Consider the following 20,954-nt stretch of genomic DNA (forward strand, 5'->3'; position numbering starts at 1 on the left):
TTTCTTCTTCTTTATTGCAGAGTAAAATTGCATTGTGTGTATATGTCCCATAATTTCATAATTCATTCATCTGTTGATGGATACTTAGGTTGTTTCCATAATTTGGCTATCGTGAATTGTACTACTATAAACATGAATGTGCATATATTGTAATATTCTGATTTTTAGTCCCTTTGGAAAGATACTCAGGAGTGGTATAGCTGGATCATATAGTGGATCCAGCCCCAGTTTTATGAAGAATCTCCACATGGATCTTTAGTGGCTGTACTAATTTACAATTGCACCAAAAATGTAGAAGAGTTCGTATTTCAACTCATCCTTGCCAGAATCTATTGTTGTTTGCTTCTTGATGATCACCATTCTGACTGGGATTAGATGGAATCTCAATGTAGTTTAATTTGCATCTCCCTGATTACTAATGATGTTGAACATTTTTGTCCCATGACCCTACAGCCTTTACACGTACTTGAATCCAGAATCGCTCTTGTAAGGAAGATATGGAAGACTCTAGCTAAGTTCTAAACTAAATAGATTGTGAGTTGGCTTGAGAATCTAATGTCTTTTGTAACCTTGCTCCTTGGAGAAAACATAGCATAGCTTACTCAGGTCTCTGATATTCTCACAAGGCCACTTCTCATTCATATGTGGAAAAGTATTATTCCTCCTCTATCCCTATTTGGTACTCTCTACCCCAGTTTTCCCTCTTACATTTATCTGTAACACTAATAATATTCGGTATACTGTATATTTTACTTTTCTACTAAAACCTACCTTTATTAGGATCTACAATTTTTTCTATGTTCACCGATGACTCTACTGGACCTAGAATAACATATCTAGTATGTGGGTGGTGCTCAAGATAGAGTTGTTGAATGAATACATGGAAAAAGAGTCTGTGACAACAGCAGTATATCTCTCTGCTTTCTTCTTTTTGGGGTCTAACCTACAGACATGGAAAACAAGTTACCTTGCACACCTTCCTCATCCTTCTTGTCTTTATTGAAGTCACAGTGGCTGTGGCCTTCTAACAGATGAGAGAGGAAACTAAGAAACACCTACTCTTCATTTTGCAGGCTAGCCAATTCCTACATAGTTTAGACAAGCTAATTTCTCATAACGAGAAATTCCTAAGGTAAAAAACCCTGAGCTATGCTTCCCATTAGTCAGTGTCTGGCTTATAGTCTATTTATGAGAAGCATCATCTACTCCAAGAAGCAAAAGAATTTTGCTGTTGCATCAGTTTTCTTTACCTGCCACATCTGTTAGTGGAAAAACTGTTTTCAAGAATTTTCACACAAATCTCTTGTTGAACTGGTATGGGTGTGAACCATCAGCATTTCAGACCCCTTTTTTGCTGTCAAAATTGCATGGTTCAGAGGACAAAATTTGTGAGCTTGCTGTCTATCCCATAGTGTAATCTTTTAAATAACATTAAGAGGGTGTTTGCATGTGTATAGTAAAAATATACATAAACAGTCAACCTTTGCATTCACAGATTTCATATCCACAGACTCAACCAACCCTAAATTGAAAACATTCAGAAAAAAACGTTGTCTGCTTTGAACTTAAACAAAATTATTGTCATTATTTCCTAAACAATATGGCATGCTAATTTAAATAATATTTGTATTGTATTAGTCATTATAAGTAATCTAGAGATGACTTAGATATGTGGGAAGATGCTCATAGGTTCTATGCAAATGCTTTCTTTTGTATAAAGGTCTTGAGCATTTGTGGACTTTGGTGTCCACAAGGGGTCCTAAAATCAATTCCTCATGGAAACTGAGGAGCATCTATATAGTAATAAAATAAAATGGGTTCTAAAAAAACCTAATAAATCTTTAAAAGTTACTAGGCTATTCATTAAAAATTTTAAAGCATGGAAATAGTTAAAAACTTTCAAAGCATATGGATATAATCATAAATATATTGAAATATGTGGCTTTTGTCTTGGGCTTTTAAATTCATTGCTTTCTCAAGTTGGTTTTTATGAGCCGTATGAGAGTGCTGAAATTCATAAGCCAGGGATCTCGGTTTCAGTTGTTTCCACTAGTATATATTTTATATACTCTTTGTGAAGGGTATAAAAAGTATTTAATACTTCTGAGACCTTACTCAATTTGTCTGTGTTGTGCCCATCCGATTCCTGGTGAGCTCAGGTCATTTGGGAATGATGCCATCATAAGTTACTCTTTGTGGAAGAGGGTGATTTGGTACACTGATGTATCCCACTGAAGAGCTGGGGATCTTTTTTGTACACAGTTTTTAAAATCTCCCAGTTGTGGACATATTTGTATGGTTGTGTTTTCTTTCTGGTGATTTGCTTCTTTATGGAAGATTTTTCTAAATTAGAAAACAAACATTGTGTGTGGGGGGGTGTTTGTTTCTGAGGATTGAACCCAGATGCATTCTACCTATGAGCCTCACCAGCAGCCCTATTTTGTTTTTTATTTTAAAACAGTATCTCACTAAGTTTTTGAGGCTGGCCACAAACCTGCAAGCCTCTTATCTCAGCCTCCCAAGTACTAGAATTGCAGGTCTGGGGCACCATGCCTGGCTAGGAAACAAACATTTTGATCTGTTCTAAATTCAGTCTTGCCCTCTCACCAGAACTTCCCTTCAAAAACTCTCAAGTAGAAGCTCCTCCTTTACTTCATTCTTTATTTTCTATGTGCTATGCTCCTCTTATAGGTGAGGTAAACACCAACCGTTTAACCCATTTGCCTACATTTATTGGTTGGCATCAAATTTTTCTCCCTTTTTCTCTTTCAGTAATAAGAAAGAAGTAAGAATTGCATAAATCACCAACAAAGAAAATATAAATGGTTTATATGTGCCTAGAAAATGTCACTTTGGATGTAGGGCCTTTCTCATTTGTTTTATAGTTTGATGGTATGAAACACTTAATTGAGTTTGCCTGTGTGATTGAATTATTTTACATCTGTGTTCGTAAAGCACTAATCCGGATTCTTCCAGCAGTGAGATCATTTTGCCGATGGATTTTGGAAAAGATTTAAATTGTGACTGTATTCTTTGCAGTCCTATCATTTTATTCCATTTAGGTATTTCTTCTGCTCTAAAGTGCCGTGACTATAAAGTATTAATACAGGTTTCTGTGAGCCACCTCTGCCAGGCTGTCATTTTATAATCATAGCCCGTAAATTAAATGAAGGAAACACTGAAAACTGGTGGAATTTGACAACATCTTCCCCCTCAGTTCCATTATTCACCACTTAAATGCACCTTTACAGTACTGCTATTTCAGCCCAGCCCAAGGTGGCTTTTATACTTCTCAAGTATTGGAAGTAAGGATGGGGACCCTCATATCAAAGTGTAAAATATCTTTATACTTTATAAATTTTTTCTTGATAGAACACTTTATTATACTTTCACATATATAAAACATGATTTTAATTTTAATTTCCTAATAGGTGAAATGAGAAATGATTTATATATTACCGTAGAAAGAGGAGAATTTGAGAAAGGAGGGAAGAGTGTGGCCAGAAATGTGGAAGTAACAATGTTCATTGTAGACAGTAGCGGCCAGACCTTAAAGGTATGTTAATACTGAATTTTTTTTTGTAAAACAATTTCACATAATTGTTTTAGCTCTATTTTGAATGTAATAGATGATTTATAATTTGCAACATTTTCTTCTCCATCCCTGTGTAACTTTTTTAAAAATTTCACTAAGTTGTTTCTCAGAAAATAAAATTTAAAAACATACATTTTGCTTAATTAATGGTGTCAACAATTTTCTTATAGCAATCATTCCTTAAATGTAGTATCGATTAGTGCTATGTAATTTTTCTATTTCATCTACCATTGTTTTATAGAACAATTTTTTGGGCAATTGGTTAAAAAAAAAAGACTGTCAGCTGGGTGCAGTGCTACTCACCTATAATTCCAGTACTTGGGAGGCTGTGAAAGATTGCAGGTTCAAGAAAAGCCAGCCTTGACAAATAAATAAATAAATGAATGAATAAATAAATGTGTAGTTCAGAGGTAGAATGCCCTTGGAGTCAATCCTCAGTACCACAAAACAACAACAAAAATTATTATATGTAATTCTATGGTTTTCCTTTTTTTAAAAAATAAAATAGGGTGTGATGATAGTAGGCTCATTTGAAGAAGTGGTTTTTTTGAGCTCCTTCTTGATAGAGAACTATATTTGCCTATTCCTTTTATTTTTTTCTTTTTAAATTTGGAAACAGGGTCTCACCAAGTTGCTGAGAACCTCACTAAGTAGCTGAGATTGGCTTCGAACCTGTGCAATCCTCCTGTCTCAGCCCCCAAGTGCAGGGATTGCAAGCATTCACCACCACGCCCAGCTGCCTATTCCTTTTAGAATGTTGACCCCATGGCTCAATTAATCATCTACTGAGGCCCATAAGGGTTTGTTTTACTCTAGCAGGTTGAAAACGTTGCCTCAGAGCTGAACTTCCAGTGGGGCCCGCATTGTCCATCTCCCACATGTCACAGGTGCCACAATATACTCAGGGAGACTAGCATCAGGATTAAACAGATGTACTCTGCTAGGCAAAAGCGAGTACAAAAACTCCTGGGCAAAAAACAGGAGGTAATTTAACAAGAGATGCTGTTTGAAGAGCAGGCAGATAAAGTAGCGATTTCTATGCTGCGTTCCAGAGTCTTTCAGCAAGGCATGATGGTATGGGCCAGCAATCCCAGTACTTGGGAGGCTGAGACAAGAGGATCACAGGCTCAGTCTCTGCAACTTCGTGAGTCTCTGTTTCAAAATTAAAAAAAAAAAAAAATGGGCAGGATAGCGTACCCTTAAAAATCTCAGTACTTGGGAGCCTGAGACAGGAAGATTGCAGGTTCAAGAACAGCCTTCACAGTGGAGTGAAACTCTCAGCAATCTATCAAAACCCTTGTTCCAATGGAAAAAAAAAATTAAAAGGACTAGGTATAGAGCTTGGAGGTAGAACACCCTGGGTTCAATCCCTAGTACCCAAAAGTAAACAAACAAACAAAAATCTTTTGATAAAACTGTCTTTAACCTATGTGTTTCCTTTGTTAGGATTTCATTTCATTTGGCTCTGGAGAACCACCAGCCAACGAGTACCACTCATTCGTGCTTTATCATAACAACAGTCCCAGGTGGTCTGAACTGCTGAAGCTTCCCATTCCTGTGGATAAGTTCCGGGGCGCGCACATCCGCTTTGAGTTTCGCCACTGTTCCAGTAAGTGTTTGGTGGGGTTGGCTCTGTGGTTTCTTGTGTTGGGAAGTGTGCTTACTCAGCTGTACTGATTGATGGCAGGGACTCATCTGCAGAAAGGGTAACAAGTAAGAGACCTCCAGTGGGAGGAACGAAAGTGACTGGGAATCCTGGTAGAAAGGTGGGCTCATGACTTAGAAAGCCAACAACTATTATGGAAATAGAGGAGAAAGAAGAAAAAAAGCAGGAAATCTATGGATTCTCCTTTCATTGATTACTCTCATGATATGTTCATCACAGTCTAAAATGATGAAACAGAAAGACAGCACTAGAACCTGAAGTGGTTTTGGTAGAGTGAAGTCCTGACCATACTAGTATCACCAGCAGCTGACCTGGCTCTCACACACGTCGGCATCAGGGAAGCCCACTCGGGATTTTCTGAGCATGCAAGGCTGCTAGGAAAGTCTGTTGGACTCAGATTGATGTCTGATTTATCTGCATCACTGTGCAGTCTTAGATGATATCGAAATGAGAATCAAATAATGTCAGCCAGAAAAGACCTTACAGATAATAGGAAGTAATTACCTCATTTGCAGATTTAAATAGCTCAAGATATCAAACTGCTACCCTATTTGTTCATGTGTATATAACCATGCATAATGTCATTTCGTGTTGTCTCTATTTTAATTCTTTTGCATTCATTACCACTCTCTCTAGCCCCACTCCTTGTCTCCACCAATCCCAAACCAGGGATATTCTGATATTCTCTGTGTCACTGAAGTGTATCCTAGACAGTACCTGAGTGTATATTGTGACTTCAAATGACTCTCTAATCTTGCTTTGGGAGCAGTATACCAAATGAGAAATAGAAAAGAATCACATTATTAGAGAAAAAGCCAGCTCTTCTCCAGTCTGGAAGGAGTAGTGGCATTGCCGGGAAATATGCAGTAACTTCACCTGAGTGACATTGCAATTTGCCCAATTCTCTCCTTCAAGCAGAAAAGAAATTTGTGGCCATGACTATGGCATATTTCATAATTGACTCAGAAAGCTCCATAAATTATGCTTTTGTGGATGTTTTGGAATCCAAGAAGATGGCTAGCAGGGGCTTACTATTCTTCCAAGTTCCCGGAAGAGTTTCATGCAAAGGACTTAAAGTAGGAAAAACATAAAGGAACTGGAATGGTGCCATACCGATCCTTCTGTCAGTCTTTGGTAGGAATTCTCACTTGGACCTAATGTGAGCTTTGAGTTTTAAAACAAGAAAAAGGTAGAGGAACATAAAGGTGAAACAGCAGGGAAAGGGAGAAAGCATTTGGAGAAAATTATTATAATTCATAATTTGGAAAGCAGAACAAAGACTATTTTCAGTAAAATCTGTTAAATCTCTGCCCTCTCATCCTTATACTTTAAATGTAGTTCGAACATTTTTTTAAATGTCTGTTATTAAAATTCAAAAGAAACAGTGAAGCATAAAGAAGAAAAAATTCCCCGTAATACCACAGACTACAAATGCCCCACAAAATAATTTTATTGAATAGACTTCCAAATATTCCTGTGTAGAGATATATTTGTTCAAAAATATCATGTATTCATAAAATTAATATTTATTCAGCACTCAGTATGTACCAAGCACTTTACTGGGTCCTGGAGATGCATCTGTGATAGCAAGAAGATTCTCTTCTCAAAGACCTTTCACTCTAGATAAGAAAGATATATAAGCAAATAAATATGTATTATAGGAGCTTTTCTTATCCGTGGCTTTGCTTTCTGTCGTTTTGTTTACCCTCAGGCCATCACAGTTAAAAAATATTTAATGGAGGATTACAAAAATAATTGATAAGTTTTAAATTGCATGCCATTGTCAGTAGTGGGATGAGATCTCGTAACATCTCGTTCTGTCCCACCTGAATTGTAAATCACCCCTTTGTAAATCACGGACAGCATCTCCATGCTCTCCGTGGCAGCTACCTGTTAGTCACTTAGTAGGTGTACTTGTTATCACATCAATTGGTATGTGTAGAGTGCTTATGTTCGGGTAACCCTTATTTTACCTTAAATGAACCAAAATTCAAGAATAATAATGCTGGAAATTGAAATATGTCAAAGAAAAGCTATAAAATACTTGAAGTGAAAAGGTAAAAGTTCTCAAAAAAGAAGAAAAATAATAATATACTGAGGTTGCTAAGACCTCTAGTGAGTTACTGTTAATCTCTTACTATGTCTAATTTATAAATTATTTATCACTGGTTTATATATGTCCAAGAACAAACATAAGATACATAGGATTTGATACTATCTAAAGTTCTAGGCACTTATGGAGATTATTTGAACATATCCTCCACAGTCCAGGAGATAAGATTATATATCAGTAAGCAAATAAGTACTGTGAACAATGAATTGAGGTTGGAGGCAAGAAAGTGATGGAATTGCATTGCTACTTTACATAGGACACTCAGGAAAGACCTTTCTAAGGAGCTATGTCAACACAAAGCTAGAAGAAGTGAAGGCCCGAGCCACTGGGCTATCTGGGGAAAGTATTCCAGGAAGAGCAAATAGTAAATACCAAAGGCATATGATTGAAGGATTCTTACATTTTCAAGGAATAGGAGGAGATTGAGCGATAGGGAATCCAGATCTTGTATTGTCTTATCATAGATTTTATTTGGGGTGAAAAGGGTAGAGCCAGTAGAGGATTTGAGGTGAAAGTAAGTCTGGATGCTGTATAAATAATAGACTGTATATGGGCCAGCTGGGCATAGGAATACAATTTGGGAGCCTTTTATAGTTCCTCAACTAAAAGATTAAAGTGGTCTGCATTATTGTAGTGTTTGGATTTTTTGTGCAGATTATTGATAGATTAGATGTGAAAGAAAAAGAAAAGCTAAGGATGACCCTGGGGCTTGGGCCTAAGAATGAAGTGTCCATTAAATGAAGTAGGGAAGACAACAGAAAGAAACTGTTTGGGGAGCAAAAGTAAAACATTCAGTTTTAGACTTTTGATGTTTATTGGTTATTCAAGATATTAGATACTCAATTGCTTGAGGTCCAGGTTGGAAAAATTAAACTTGGTAATTAGAATGTATATATAATTTCGTCACCTGCTATCAGTACTTAATAACTAGCACTCAGGGGCAGGGGTAACCCTGATCTGTAGCATTTGCTGATTCCATAGTATAAATACTCCAACCGTGACCAATTTTAAGCTGCCAACATGGCTTCACCATATGTGGAATTGGGGAAAGATGCCCATTCTCAGCTCTTGTGATCAATACATTCCAGCTCCAGCACATTATCAATTCTGATGGTTTTTAAAACCAAAAGACTAGCTTGCACTCCCACCAACAGTGTAAAAGGGTTCCTCTTTCCCCATCTCCTCGCCAGCATTTGCTGCTATTTGATTTCTTTCTGCTTGCCACTCTGATTGGGGTTAGATGGAATCTCAGTGTAGTTTTGATTAGCATCTCCCTAATGGCTAATGATGTTGAACATCTTTTCATGTATTTATTGGCTATTTGTATCTCTTCTTTTGTGAAGTGTCTATTCAGTTCAGTTGCCCATTTCTGGATTGGGTTATTTGTTTTGCTAGTGTAGAGTCTTTTGAGCTTTTTGTATATTCTGGATATTAGCTCTTTATCAGAGTGGTGGCTGGTAAAGATCTTCTCCCATTCTGTAGGCTTCCTCTTTCGGTTCTTGATGGTTTCTTCTTTTACTCTGTTGATGGAAATGCAAACTAGTTCAGCCACTATGGAGATCAATGTGTAGGTTCCTTAGAAAACTGGGAATGGATCTACCATATGATCCGGCTATACCACTCCTGGGTATCTTTCCAAAGGGGTTGAAATCAGAGAACTACAGTAACATATGCATACCCATATTTATAGCAGCACAATTTGCAATAGCCAAAATATAGAACCAACTTATGTCTCCATCAACAGATGAATGGATTGTAAAATTACAGGAAATATACACAATGGAATTCTACTCAACTATAAAGAAGGACAAAATCATGTTATTCACAAGAAGATGGAAAGACATGGAGATCATTATGTTAAGTGAGATTAGCAAAGCACAGAAAAAGAAGGGACATATATTTTTTCTAATGTGCTCAAGTTAGGGAGTATTAGAGATACCAGAGGGACTCCAAATAATGTAGGGGAAACCTCAACAAAGCCAGAAAGTAGGGGTAGGGGAGAAGGAAGGCTGAGGTTAATTAATGGAAAAGATACATTCAAATATGTGTATACATGTGAACATAACATTGTTTACCTGGACACTCAATGTTGGGAGAGAGGGAGAAGAAAAAGCTGGGGGTGGGGCACCAAGTACTGTGTGAATATATGTCATTGTCAACATGATCCAAATTATGATGTGAGACTATAGTGCACTAATAAAAAAAAGTTATAGATAAAATGTAAAAAAAAAAAGAATGGAGGAGAAAAGATAAAACAATTGCTTTAGAATGTGGAATAGAAAGTTTATTGGGTAAATGTAGGTTTGCCCAGCTAAGGACCTTTCTGTGGGGACTGTGCATTAATTAAAGGAAAACTGGCCTAGTTTGGAGCAGAGAAAACTGAAAGTTGGATTTAACCAAGTTGGAGTGCTGCAGTGGCAGATATGGAGGAGTGAGGAGGCTGAGGATATGTGCAAGGGGGTCACTGGAATGATAGAATTGGAGAGTGAGTCAAGAGAGAATGTCATATGAATTAGAAGTTATAGGAAGCAGAACTATTGGAGTATGAACATATTGGAAATCTGGGAGTTAGAATCTATAAATTTAGGGTATTTAGTCAAGGGGATCAAACTATGCAGACCATATATAACTATCCATTCAGCTTTTTAAAATTTGTTCAAATTTACATTTTGTTTGTTTGTTTGTTTGTTTGTTTGTTTGTTTTGTGTGTGGGTGGGTCTGGGGATGGAACCCAGGGGCTTTCAACCTCTGAGCTAAACCACCTGCCCTATTTTTTATTCTTTATTTTTTGAAACAGGGTCTCACTAAGTTGCAAAGGGCCTCACTAAGTAGTAGCTGAGGCTGTCTGTCTCCATTCTGCTTTTTTAAGGTAGGGGTACTGAGGATTAAAACCAGGGATTTTCAACCTCTGAGCTATATCCCCAGTCCCCAGTCCTTTTTATTTATTTATTTTTTTATTTTGAAACAGATTCTCACTAAGTTGTTGAGGCTGGCCACAAATCTGCAATCTTCCTGTCTCCATCACTCAATACTGGAACTACAGGCAGATGCCATCATACTTGGCCCCATTCAATTTTTTTAATCTTGATCTAATACCTCCTAACAAACTGTCATATATACTAAACTTCATTTAGGATATATTTTTATTTTATAAAGGAAGGCAACTTTGGGAAAACGATTGCTTTTTTCCTTATCTTCCTTTGTGGAATCCTTATTGTTTTATTTTTGTGAATTGCATATCACAGACCATACCAAATAAGATAGTCAAATAAAATTATGAAATTACTTCTCAATAAATCTTCTTCTCTAAGTTGTAAGTTATAATGCCATCATTGAGGCAGAAACACTTTCCCAGAAATTTTTGCTATAAATTTTAACTTTATGATTTGTCACTATTTCCCCAGTTTCTCTCTGGAGTTAAAACTGATTATTTTAAAAATAAAGTCTTTTTCTTTTAAAAGACATATTTAAAAGAAATCACACTTTCAGGGGTGTCCTCATGTAGGAACCAATGTCAGCCAGCCTAAATGACTCTTCTCTCCCGGGACTGTGCTTCCCTGAGGCTGAGTGCTGGAAGCAATTGTAAGGGACCAGCCTGTTGTTAAACTTCCTGTCCAATCTTCAAAATCACCATAGCTAACTCCTCTTGCCCTAGTCTTACTGCATCCCAAAGCTTTTCTGCTCAATGGTACTACCTCACTGTCACACTTGTGTAGGAAGCAGTAACCCTACAAGCCACAATAGGCTGCCGGCCTGGAGAGCTCCATCCTGTGTATCTCAGTACAGGGGAGAGTCAAGTTGACAAACAAGGTCCCATCCATGCTTTCTCCATTTTTGGAGAAAAGGAACTTGGTAGAATTGGAAGGACACTTAAGAAACCTAGAGCAAGTTACCTAACATCTGGGATCTCAATTTCTTTATCTGTAATTAATAGCTAACGATCCTGGGAATTTCTAGCCATTGTATCTTAATCGGGTATCTGAAAACCTCATTACCTCATTTCCAGCTTCCAGTGTATGACTCCAGTAACCCTGTATTGAACTATAGTTTGAAATTTATATTTTCCTTCAGTGGGCCTAACCTATTCCAAGGAAATAGCTTTTATGACTCAATCTTTTCACATGTGTGGATATAGGGAAAGAAGTTCTATCACGGACCAGGCCAGAGTGGGGCTATTCCATTTCCATGTGTAGAAAACAAAACATAATATTTCACATTCATCATTCTTTCAGTAAGCATATTTATTGAGAACCTACTATGTTCTTGGCACTCTAAGAAAACAAAATAAAACACAGATAAGAACCCTAGTGGTTAGGGGTGGGAGATGTGAAACAAGAAATCCCCTAACTTTTTAAAACTTGATTTCAAATACTGCGTCCCATGAAGATAGGCAAGGAATGTAACTTGAAGATTGGGAGCAGCATGTGAGGTTAGAGGATGGCTATTTTACATAGGTGTTCTATCTTAAAAGTTGCTCTCCATTGTACAGAGGAGTAGTGGGAGGGGGTTATATTTTTCCTCATTCATGCTTCTTGAACACAGATGTATAAGCAGAGAGTTAACTAAATAATTCTTTTTTTTTTAAAGCAAAGGAGAAAGGAGAGAAGAAGTTGTTTGGTTTCTCCTTTGTGCCCCTGATGCAGGAGGATGGCAGGACTCTTCCCGATGGCACTCACGAGCTCATCGTGCATAAGGTACTGTCAGTCACACATTGCTTATGGGCTGCAGAAAATAGGGCACGTTATTATCTCACCATCTTACTACTTTGGAAAAGAGGGAAAAAATGACAAAATGAGTACTCTTGTAGGGTTGCTGGCAGGGAGAATGTCTTTTTGAATTTCGGAGTTCTATGTCATATTCTAAAACATATTTTTAAGATAATTTGTTTTTCCATCTTAACTCAGAGATAGATATGTGAGTAGATCTGCATACTGATCTTACAGTCCTTTTCATTGCTATAATAGGATGAAATAAACCTTATAGGGACTCGAGATGTAGCTCAATGATAGAGTGCTTGCCTCGCATGCATGAGGCCATGGATTCCAGCCCTACCCCACAAAACAAAAATCAAAACAAACAAAAACAACTTACAAATAATTTCTCAAATACTGCCAGTGTGTGATTTCTTATGATTGTGTATTTCCCTAGAGATCAATCCTGCAAGGTCAGTATTACGTCTTTTTGTTTGTTTGCAACTTTGCCATAATAACTTTTGCAGTTTTCCTTTTATGTCAAGAATTGTCATTAACACATTTGAAAGAAAATATGCTGGTATAGACTTCACAAAGCAAATTCACAAGCGGAACCGAGTAGAAATTACCTGAGAATACTTGTAATAATGAAATATAAAATCAAAATGTATTTTTAAACTACACAGGCAATTTTCTCCAAAATATTTCTCCTTTGCGTCTCTCTATTTCTATAACCCTGTGGTATTCCAGGCCCTAATCATCTCTCACCAATGGCAACTGGTCCTACTGACCTGGGTATTATCTCCTTCTATTCCAAGTTCTCCCTCAACATTAGAGAGAACCATCTAAGATACAGATCCAACTAAGACATTTCTCAGTTTAGGACCCATTCACATGTGTCATGTTGGTGTGAGAATAAATCTCATGTTTCTCAGGATGTGCTAGTCTTCCCCTTCTGCACTGCTTCACTTACTACCATTTCTTGATTCTTTATGCCACAGTTCAAGCCAACTCTTCGTAGTTCCTTATACCCTCTCTGCTGGTTCTATCTGTTCTACTCTACTCTGACGCTGGACCCTTGGTCTTAAGCCTTCCCCTATCCTCCTTCCTATACCCTGCTCATCCCCTGATGCTTTTCACAACCTCCTTTTCAGGAATTCCCTCCAGCTCCCTGGTCCTACTCCCCAACTTCCCTCTGTATCTCCCCATCTTCCACCCTGGCTGGGTGCCTTCCCCTCATCTCCCTAATTTTCTTCATGATCTCTTACCATTGCTCTCAACACATCATTCCAGATTCATCCGGTGATCTCTTGGCTTATCACAGTCAACTTTTGAGCTCCTGTAGTGCAAAAGCTGTGTCCAAGGACTCTGGCCTACAGTAGATGTGCAGTGAAGACTTACTGAATGAATAATGTGGCCTGATATGTTGTTGTATTCCTGTAATCCCAGTACTTGGAGGCTGAGACAGGAGGATTGCAAGTTCAAGACCCACCTTAGCAACCTAGTAAGACCCTGTTTCAAAACAAAATTTAGAAATGGGATGGGGATATAGCTCGGAGATAGAATGCCTCTGGGTTCAATCCCTAGTACCATTAAAACAAAAATAGGTGATTACAAACAAAAACTTTATACATTTGAATAACTGTCAATAAACTAAGTAGTGAGTAACAACACATCTGATCATCTTTTATATTTTTATGTGCATGTGTGTGTTTCTTGAATCATTCATTTTTTTTTGCTTCTATACTAGAAGAGTATAACCAAATACTCTAAGACCCACCTTAGCAACCTAGTAAGACCCTGTTTCAAAACAAAATTTAGAAATGGGATGGGGATAATCAAATACTCTCCTAGGTACTGGAAATATAAGGGGCACCAGTATCTTCCATTTCTGGTGCTTTCAGTTCCTTCATAAAGTGACCTGAAGGATCTGATAATATTAAAACACAGAGAAAAATTGTCTAGCAGAAAAACCATGAAGGCAAGCAAGAATAAACATGTAGCAGATATTTGAGAGGCCCTATTTAGCTCACCTTTGGGTCTGAGGCACCCTTATAAGAGATATGTAGTATGTCAGACAGTGCCTTCAGCCACTCTTTCCTGGAGGGCGTAAATGATATAGACAGCTTGAAATTGCATTTTGACTTAGAATAGTCAGGGCTAAGACTGTTGAAGCTGGGGTAACAGGAGAACAAATCATTTTTGTATCACATGTCACATATTGCCGCTTCTAGTTAACTTCTCTAAATGAATGTGAATAACACCATAACCTTCAGTTACCGACTAGAGAGATCTGTGTGCTTCAGATGCCGGAGGACAAGTAGCACAGTCCCCTTCTTCATGTGAGCAGTTAGGGGTCCAAATGGCATTGATTCCCAGAGGCCCACCTTCCTCCCTTATCAGAGGCCTGTCTGGTGCCAATTGGCAGGGCCAAAACTTTTTTCAAAAACAGAACTATGAATGAACTCAAGCCTTGCATCAATTTTGACTGAGTACTCAGAATTATTCTTCTCTTTCTTTCTTTCTGTACTGAGACTCAACCCAGGGACATTGTACCTTTGAGCTCTAGCCCTTTTATTTTTAAACAGCCTCACTGAGTTGCTGAGGCTGGTCTCAAATGTGCAATCTTCCTCTATCAGCCTCCCATGTACTGGGATTACAGGTGAGCACCACCATGACTGGATGAGTACTCCGAATTCTGACCAATAAGGGAAATTTTATTTGAGCTTGAAGATATTAAAAGGCAGGTGTTCCCAGAGATCTTCCTCAACTACAGGGGAGACTCAGGATGGTGTCTAGCTTGTCCAGTATGGGGTAGACTTGCATCATATAGACCATCAGGAAGCATTGGTGGTACAGCCAAATCCCCAAGAAGCAGGGTTTTCTTGTGAATAGGGTTATTTTATGTTGCTTACCCAAAGAATTGTGAGATTATTGCCAAGTATAACAACTTTTGTTTCTAGCTGGGTCGATGCTGTGGCTTCTGCTCGCACAGCACTGAGCCAACAAGTTCAGTTGCAGCTTAAGGCCAATTGTAGTCTATGATTATAAAACCATATTACCAGCGTAATTCTTATTCTTTCTCTGCCATGGCAGGAAGGCACCCAGTCTGCGGATAATTGCAATCTTAAATATATTATTTAAAAAGAAAGAAAGAAACAGGGGGGAGGGAATTCCAAATGAATGGCTAAAAAAGTTGGCCTGTTTAATAACTGGTGTTACCATTGACTCTGATGGGGAAGGGGAACTGAGAACTGGATGCATACCTTTCTCCTTTTCAGCTTTACTTAGTTGAGCGTGTGTTTGGAGTGGCTCCTGATGGAAATAAAATCTGGAATATACCAAAATCTAAATGGCACAGCTCTAGAATGGCAAGTGAAATAACTTGATCAGTCATTCTGAGAGACTTTATCTTAGTGGATACTCTCTCATAGCCCTCAGAATATTAGTGACATATCCAAATGGTTTATGGCTGTACCCCAAACTTCCCTTTGGAGTTGCTAATTAAGTCTTATTAATTGTTGATATATTTTGTATTTTATTAGGATTGTTGTTTTCCTTAACTTTGTAAGGATATATATATATATATATATATATATATATATATATATATATATATATATATATATATGCTACCTGTGTCCAGCTCCCTGCTGGAAAATGAGTTAAGAAAAGAAGTAATGAGGGTGGATTTGGGAAAATATATTTTCCAAAAGTTAAGTCTCTTAAAGAGAGTGGTGGAGAGCTCAAGAGGAGGAGGATGGAAAGAAGTGAGTGGTGAGCTCATAACCTCATTGTGCCCAACTAGGGAGGCGGGGGTAGTCACCGGAAGTAAATTCTAAAGTATTCTTCACCCAGTTACCAATAAAAAAATTAAAAATAAATAAAAATAAAGTATTCTTTGATTCAGTAAAAACATAAAACTAATCATACAGTCTGCCTTCAAGAAACTGGGGTTTTGAAAATTCATCATTCTTCTGAGGATTCTCCATAAATCTACCATTTGATCCAGCAATACCACTTCTGGGTATCTACCCAAAAGAAAAGAAACCAAACTACCAAACTAATGCATGTGTATCTATGTTCATAGCTGCACAATTCACCATAGCCAAACTATGGAACCAGCCAAGATGTTCATCAATAGATGAATGAATTACAAAACTGTGGGATATGTACACAATGGAATTTTACTCAGCCATCAAAAAAAAAAAAACACTCAATTACATCATTTTCAGGGAAATGGATGGAACTGGAGGACATTATGCTAAGTGAGATTAGTCAGTCACAAAAAATAAGAAATCAGATGCTTTCCCGAATATGTGAGAGGTAGGGAGAATTGGGTCATAGGAGGAACTCTAGATGAAAAAGAAAATCCTATGGAGGAGCAAATAAGACAACCTAAAGGAGGAGATAGGAGGAGGGAAGAGGAGAATCTCTAAAACACACAATGTACTTAAACATATCGAAGTCAACCACTAAGCCGAGCAAGAGAGGGAGGGAAGGGGAAGAAATGGGGTGGGAATTGGGTAGGGGTTAAATCAGTGATGTGTGCATGTCTCTACACACAAGTCTTTTTTTTTAACCCAATATGATGTATGAATATAATGCACCAATAAAAATTTTTAAAAAAAGAAAATTCATCATTATTTGGTTGTCCAACACCAGTCTGGTTAATGTGACCCAACTCAAACCAGCTAGAGTTTTATGTAGTAGAGAATCTGATTCCTCTTGGGGGTTTTATTGGCTTTCTAATCCATGTACCCAAACAAGAAAAGAATCAGCTAATCAGGTAAGAAGTCAGCTGGCTAGAAGAGGCTGCTCCTTTGCAGAGTAGAGGGGACTGATTGAAGTTGATCACCTACCTAGATTTCAAAGTTCTGTTGCAATTTGATTTGCTTCACCTTTGCCACCTACGAGTTTGTTCATACTCCCTTTGTTGTCCATATTTTTGTTCCTATAAGTTTTCAGGTTCTTATGCCATATTCTGTTTCCCAAATGATCCACTGTAGTACAACACTGCCTCTTTTCACAGGACACTGTCTGAGATGAACTTCTAAGATGCAGTTAGAAATAATTACTCTCCACTTATCCTAAACTTCAGTGTAAACTTTTCCTATAGTATGTTTGCTTTTGTAAAGAAAATTGAAAGAGGCAGTGGATCTGAAGATTTAGGGAGACTGGTGGATTTGTTCTGAGAAACTTTTCTTGTAACCATGATCAATAATCTTAGACAAGTCAGAAATGTTATCTGTCCACTGCAGGATTGAAAGTAGAATTGATCGCTGATCTTTTTGTTTCATTGTATGCTATGTGATGAATTAAAAAACAAACCCCTGCAAAATGTTTATGTATATACACAAACTTATCAAAGCCAATCAATATGTTGAGTATAGGAAATGAGGAGGGAGAGGGAGTGGGTCAGGGGGAAGAGCTAAAAAAAAAAAGAACAATTATAAAAAAGAACAATTATAAACCAGACATGGTGGTGCACGCTTGTAATCCTAGTACTTGGGAGGCTGAGACAGGAGGATCATGGTTCACAAACAGCCTCAGCTACTTAGTGAGGCCTTCTGCAACTTAAGGAGACCTTGTCTCAAATAAAGAATAAAAATAGAGCCGGGGGTTTAGCTCGGAGGTAAAATGCCCCAGGGTTTAATACCCAGTACTGCAAAAAAAGGTAAAGAAAAATTAGTGAGTGAGAGAGAGAGAGAGAGAGAGAGAGAGAGAGAGAGAGAGAAAGAGAAGAGAGAAGAAGAGAGAAGGAAGAAGAATAAGCAGAAGGAGAAGGAAGAGGAAGTAAATAACTTAGTATTGTTTTTTGTTTTTTCTCTTTAGTGGTACTGGGGATTAATCCCAGGGGCATTCTGCCTCATAGTTATACCCCAGTTCAATGCTTTTAAAAAATTGAACCATGGTCCCACTAAATTGCTGAGAGCCTTGCTAAATTGCTGAGGCTGGTCTTGAGCCAACAATCCTCCTGTCTCAGCCTCTCAAGTACTGGGATTACAGGCATGCACCACCACACCCAGCTAGCCTAGTAAACTTAACATAAAAGCATATCCAGGTGACCACAGAAGCTGAAAAATAAATTGGCTAAGATATCTGTGTGTGTGTGTGTGTGTGTGTGTGTGTGTGTGTGTGTGTGTAGTACTAGGGCTGGAACCCAGGGGCTTTCTACCTCTGGGCTATACTCCCAGACCTGTTTTATGCTTTTTTTGGAAACAGAGAGCCTCACTAAGTAGCTGAGGCTGGCTTCAAACCTGTGCGATCCTCCTGTCTCAGCCTCCCAAGAGTGGGGATTACAAACATGTACCACCACGCCCGGCTAGGCTAAGATATCTTAATAGGTAGACTTAATCCTGGCACTTATGGATTACACCCAGGGACTCATACATGCTAGATAAACACTGTACCACTGAGCCTCATCCATAGCACACTTATGGCTATATTTGTGTGACATTATTAAATCCACTTTCATGCTAACCATTACTACTACTTCTCCATTCTTCTTACAATGCTCTGCTTCAAGTAAACCTGGCTGTCTTTTGCTGAGAGGGCCTCCTGGGTAGGTGCTGAACTAGAAGCTGTGTGTGTGTGTGTGTGTGTGTGTGTGTGTGTGTGTGTGTGTGTATGTGTGTATGTGTGTGTGTGTGTGTGTGTGTGTGTTACTGGAGATTAAACTCAGGGATATTCTGCCTCCAAACTATACTTCCATTCCTATTTTATTTTTATTTGGAAACAGGCTCTCATTATGTTCATGAGAATCTTGCTATTTGCTGAGGTTTTCTCAAACCTGTACTCCTGTCTCAGCATCCCAAGTACTAGGATTATAGGCATGCCCAGCTGAAAGCTTGTCTTTGAATCCTTATGTCCAGTGTCTAGAGGTCAGCTGCCTCAAAATACCCCAAGGCCTTTCAAAAATACTGGTTCACTAACATTTGCCCGCCCTCTAGAAGGCTTATTTCACAGACTGACTTTCTTTCTGTCTTTCCTTCTGGGCCTTCATTTGCATATTACCTCAATATAGCCACTCTTTGGACTTTGCTTTCTTTTTACCCAGCAGGATAGCCCATGTGGGTGCTAAATAAATACTTGATGTTTAACTGGGTAGATGGATAGGTGGGTGAAAAGGTAGGAGGATGGATGGGTGAAATGATCCAGAACCACTGCAAATCAAAAATCCTAAAGTCCCGGTATTTTAACCATAACTTTTCAGCCTTCCAATTTCCTAATTATCTCTATTTTCCATTCATATTATTCTCCAGTAGACCCCTCCTGACATCACTATCTTCCTTTCCCTATTCAGGGTATCCCTCGATACTTGTTCTACCATGCCTGCATGGGAAATAAAAATGATTCCTGGCTTGCTCTATCAAAGTTTCCTTTTCCTCGCCCTGCCCTTCCGCAGCCCTTGGCAGTTGGACCTTACTAGAGGGAATCATGGTCTCTATAGATTAGCATCAGGAGAGATACAGGGCCACCAACACTGCATCCAAACTGAGCAGCTCCCTTCTGAGTCCCCACAGGAGCTATTGACAAGATTTTGCCATCTCACTTCTGTACCTCTTCCTGTCTACTTAATAGAGAAAACAGAAACCAGCAGACAGAACTTCCTTAACTTCCTATGCTCTCTCCCCGGCCACCTGCAATCTTATCTGCATCCTTCCTTTTCTTCCTGCTTCCTGTCTCAAGGGCTGAGGCAAGACTCCTTCTCTCCAAGGCTAATTCTTCTACCGACTGCCCTCAGGATCTTCCTCCCGCCAATTTCCGCTCTCTTCCTCCTGCATCTGTAACTATTTCCTCTGTTTTGGCACAGTTCGCTCAAGAGTATACACATGCTTCAGCATTTTTCTTTAAACATTTTATTTCAATGGCTTCCACCCTCCCTTCTTCTGTTCTCATCATGACAGACAGCTTACATGCAAGACCAGGCTTCAGGCACTCTCTTGTACTCTAGTCATTCCCAGGCTGCTGCTGTTCCCCTCATTCAAGTGAACTCTCTCCCCTCCAGGTCACTAATGTTCACCCGGAATCTAAAATCACTGGACACACACAAAAAATGTTTCTTTACTTAACCTCCATGTAGCACATGCCACTGCTGATTACAGGATTTGAAAAATCCCACGTTTGGCCATCTGTCTGACAACATTTTCCTCAGTTGTCTCCTCCTTCCTCTTTGAGGATTTGCCTCTACACTTCAAATGTTGGTGTCATGATTGGCCGCTGGCTCCCATCTCTGTCTCATGCTCCTCAGATCCATGTCATCCACTTCAGTGGGTTAACTTACCTGGTCTCTATGCTAATCTGTTTTTTAAGTCTACTCTATTTATCAGTTTATTGAATATTTGCAATTGGTCAATTGGTTTTCCCAAAGATACCTCAAACTCAGTGTCCAAAACTGAGCGTTTTTTTTTTCTAACTCATCTCCACTCACTCCTGCCATGAGCAGAAACATGCAAGACTTTCTTCTCTTGTCCTGTCTGCCCTTCATATCTAAACACTTGGTTGCACAATAGGCCAGTTCTACCTCTTCATTCATACTTTAATCTGTGAAATATTTTTTCTTTTGTTTTCTCTTCTTTTGTTTTCTTTTCTTTTCTTTCTTCCTTCCCCCTTTTTCCTCCTGTGGTACTAGTGATTGAATACAGGGACATTCTACCTCTGAGTTACAGCCCCAGCCCTATTTTATTTTATTTTTTATTTTGAAACAGGATTTCACTGAGTTGCAGAAGGCCTCACTAAATTGCTGAGGCTGGCTTTAAACCATCGACCCTCCTGTTTCAGCCTCCTATGGACTGGGATTATTACTGGGATTACATAACCAGCTAATCCAGGGAATTTAAGCCAGAGACAACTCTTAGACTCACAGGGAAGTTCCTTATTTAGATC

General features: G+C 38.6%; 1 protein-coding gene across 2 annotated transcripts in view; it reads left to right on the forward strand.

Annotated features, from left to right (window-relative positions):
* The window catches only part of DOCK4 (dedicator of cytokinesis 4), a gene marked incomplete at both ends in the record, with an annotated part of 525,693 nt that overhangs the window by 339,549 nt on the left and 165,190 nt on the right, over window positions 1-20,954 (forward strand). For both annotated transcript variants that reach the window (XM_080701145.1, XM_080701146.1), the window contains 3 exons: window positions 3,432-3,556; window positions 5,042-5,204; window positions 11,962-12,068. In XM_080701145.1, coding sequence (XP_080557271.1) covers window positions 3,432-3,556; window positions 5,042-5,204; window positions 11,962-12,068 — 395 coding nt within the window. The remainder of the gene's footprint in view (window positions 1-3,431; window positions 3,557-5,041; window positions 5,205-11,961; window positions 12,069-20,954) is intronic.

This window comes from Muscardinus avellanarius (assembly GCF_963383645.1).
Source record: "Muscardinus avellanarius genome assembly, chromosome: 9".
NCBI lineage: Eukaryota > Metazoa > Chordata > Mammalia > Rodentia > Gliridae > Muscardinus > Muscardinus avellanarius.